General features: G+C 46.9%; 1 protein-coding gene across 1 annotated transcript; it reads left to right on the forward strand.

Annotated features, from left to right (window-relative positions):
• Positions 1 to 485: 485 nt before the first annotated feature.
• On the forward strand, positions 486 to 2197 carry LOC119320727 (protein FAR1-RELATED SEQUENCE 5-like). Its single transcript, XM_037594690.1, has 3 exons — positions 486 to 680; positions 760 to 825; positions 908 to 2197. The coding sequence occupies exons 1-3, from the start codon at positions 486 to 488 to the stop codon at positions 2195 to 2197; spliced, it is 1551 nt and encodes a 516-aa protein (XP_037450587.1).
• The last annotated feature ends 1253 nt before the right edge of the window (positions 2198 to 3450 follow it).

Below are 3450 nucleotides of genomic sequence, written 5' to 3' on the forward strand. Positions count from 1 at the left end.
CCGATCGCCGCCCTTACCCGCCGATCGCCGCATTTCCCCGCCGATCTAGCCGTGATCACGCTGCCAATTCCAACGTCTACCCGTCCAGCCGATCACCACCTTTCCCCGCCGATCGCCGACCATTCTCCCCGTCTTCACCCGGGATCTGGCCGGCGCAGACGTTGTTGGAGTCGCCCGCCGTACGTGATGTCACCTCCGTGCAGGTCTTCGTGGTGACGTGGCCTACGTGGACGCCGTCACCGCCCGCAACTCCGTGATCAACCTCTCCGGGAACGTCCTCGCCGTCCGCAACCACGCCAGGCCGGCCGAAGTGCACGTGCATGCCATGTAAGCCGTCTAGTTTGTCAAAAAAATAGTATCTGTAAATAAAAATCACTTGTTAGATAAGAAGTTCTCATCTGTATGATCGTAGTACATTAATTTGATTTAAAATTGATAGGTCATTTTTTATTATAATATTGCAGTGTTGGTTGTGAGATCATTCAATGGATAAAGAAACTGGATTTACGGATCTGTTTTTGGACACGAGTGAGTGGGATGGTAGCGATAGTGTTGATCCTACTAATGGTGATGATAGTAAAAATGATGATGATAGAAGCGACAATGAATCCTGGTCGTCGTACGATAATTTACCTGAGGAGGATTTTCAAAAGAATGAGGAGGGTGCTTGTAGTGAAAACGTAAGTGACGTGTACATTCTTTTCGTCGGATGAAGAACCATATGGTACTTACATGTGTATATGATTTTTTTATGTGCAGGAGGATATTGACGTCCAGAACGAGGCAAATCATGGTGTTGAATCTTTCGCAGATAACATAAGCCAGGTTCGGTCCAAAATTTAAGATGTCATTGAATAATAAAAACTTGTTAATGACAACTTACCCTTGTTTATGTGGAATATTATAGGCTAACTTTGATGGTTGGAGTGGTGATGATGGATATGAGCATGAGGATGGAGCGAATATGGACATTGAGGAAGCTGAAATCCAGCAACGTGCGCTGGAGACGCAGTTGAAGGTTATGGGTATGACATTTGCATCACAATGGGAGGCCTACATGTTCTATAATAACTACGCCAAAGACCGTGGATTTAGTATCAGAAAAGATAAGGTGAAACAAGGAAAAGGACTTTCAACCACTGTTCGGTATAGGCGATACGTTTGCTCGAGGGCAGGAAAACGTCTCAGTAAATTTTTAAACCCGGAGGGCCGTACCCGCAGGCTAAGACCTGAGACTCGTTGCGAGTGTGGAGCACATTTAGTTGTGAAGTTGGCCAAAGGACGTGGAGTTTGGTTCGTGGCAGCTTTTATGGATGATCACAACCATTTGTTGGCTAGACCAGATGAGGTGGTATTTCTGCGGTCCCATCGAGTGATGGGAGATCACCAGATAGCTGAGATCTTGGCGATGGAAGGAGCTGGGATCAGAAAGCATATCATCGTCGACAACTTCATTAGCAGATATGGCTCGTATGATAAGTGTGGGTTTCTGACACGAGACGTGTACAACCTATGTTGCCGAGAAAAAATGAAGTTGATTGCGAAGGGTGATGCTAACACAGCAATCGGTATTATGAGGAGCAGAAAGGAGAAGGATCCAGACTTTTTCTTTGAGTATGTGCTCGATAAGGAGGGCCGTCTGAAGAGCATGTTCTGGTGCGATGCACAGTCGCGGCGGGACTATCATTTGTATGGAGATGTGACTGTGTTCGACAGCACGTATAAGATGAACAGATATGGTATGCCATTCATCCCCTTTGTTGGTGTAAATAACCACCGTTGCACCATAGTTTTCGGTTGTTCCATTGTGTCCAACGAGACCGAAGCGACGTACGTGTGGCTGCTCCAGACATTCCTGAAGGCCAATTGTCAGAAAAAGCCAAGGTCAATCATCACAGATGGAGATGTTGCAATGATACGAGCTATTCGGTTGGTTTTGGTTGATGTGTTGCACCATCTCTACTCATGGCACGTGGAAAAAAACATGCAGAAGCACCTTAATTACAAATCGCTAAATGAGTTTAAGTCACTCTTGTACTACTCCACCTCTCCAGCTAACTTTGAGGCGAGATGGCACGCTTTCGTCCGTAAATGGAAGACTGATAAAACAAAAGAGTGGCTGAATAGGATGTACAGGAAGAGGAGTCTGTGGGCATCATCATATCTGTCAGATGGTTTTTTTGGGTATGCGCAGTAATCAGAGGAGTGAAAGCCTTAACTCTTGTCTTCACCTTCACCTGGACGGCGGTATGACTATTGTTGACCTAGTTGTGCATTATGAGAATTGCATAGTTCGACTACGTGAGAACAAGGCGCATGATGAATGTGTTTCAAATCAGTCTTTGCCACCATCAGTCACAGAATATAAGGATATTGAGAAGCATGCTGCCGAAGTATTCACTCATTCCAATTTTTATATTCTTCAACAAGATCTGAAGAAGATGGGAGAGATTGAGATTTTTGAGACGCTAGTGGGAGTTGACTGCCACACCTTCATCGTGACATGGAGAAATAACCGCAAATTTTAGTTCAGCGTGAATTATTGAGCTAAAAACTCTGAGAATACGATAGACTGCAGTTGTGGACGAATGCTTCGGAAAGGATTGCCTTGCAAACACATTCTGTATGTGTTGGTTCATCTGAAAATATCTAAAATACCTAAGTGTTGCATCCTTAAGAGGATGTCGAAAGTTGCGAGAGGTGGGTTGCCTGCACAGCGGAAGAGTGACAGGTTTGGCTGGGGTTGGACAGGGGAAGAGCAGCATGCTCGCTATAGTCAACTCAGTATAACAGGAGCTGAAGCTTTTCATGTTGCTTCAAATGATCCATTCGTCTTTGATAAGTTGATGCAGTGTCTGCATAATATAATAGCGAAGAAAACGGTCCATGAAAATGATGTTGTTGGTGTTGGGGAACGTAGTAATTTCAAAATTTTCCTACGCACACGCAGGATCATGGTGATGCATAGCAACGAGAGGGGAGTGTGTTCGTCCACGTACCCTCGTAGACCGTAAGCGGAAGCGTTATGACAACGCAGTTGATTTAGTCGTACGTCTTCACGATCCGACCGATCCAAGCACCGAACGTACGGCACCTCCGAGTTCAGCACACGTTCAGCTCGATGACGATCCCCGGGCTCCGATCCAGCAAAGCTTCGGGGATGAGTTCCGTCAGCACGACGGCGTGGTGACGATGATGATGTTCTACCGGCACAGGGTTTCGCCTAAACTCCGCGACGATATGACCAAGGTGGAATATGGTGGAGGGGGGCACCGCACACGGCTAAGGAACGATCCATAGATCAACTTGTGTGTCTATGGGGTGCCCCCTGCCCCCGTATATAAAGGAGGGAGGGGGAGGCCGGCCGGCCCTTGTTGGGCGCGCCAGGAGGAGGAGTCCTCCTCCTTTCCTACTCCTACTAGGAGGGGAAGGAAGGGGGAGAGGAGGGGA

The sequence above is a fragment of the Triticum dicoccoides genome, chromosome 6B (assembly GCF_002162155.2).
Source record: "Triticum dicoccoides isolate Atlit2015 ecotype Zavitan chromosome 6B, WEW_v2.0, whole genome shotgun sequence".
Classification (NCBI taxonomy): domain Eukaryota; kingdom Viridiplantae; phylum Streptophyta; class Magnoliopsida; order Poales; family Poaceae; genus Triticum; species Triticum dicoccoides.

What these genes read in the sequence shown, in the direction of transcription:
- LOC119320727 (XM_037594690.1), top strand. Translation starts at nt 486, where the DNA reads ATGGATAAAGAAACTGGATTTACGGATCTGTTTTTGGACACGAGTGAG. An exon ending in AGGGTGCTTGTAGTGAAAAC is followed by an intron (nt 681 to 759) that starts GTAAGTGACGTG and finishes TTTTATGTGCAG; the next exon opens with GAGGATATTGACGTCCAGAA. An exon ending in TCGCAGATAACATAAGCCAG is followed by an intron (nt 826 to 907) that starts GTTCGGTCCAAA and finishes GGAATATTATAG; the next exon opens with GCTAACTTTGATGGTTGGAG.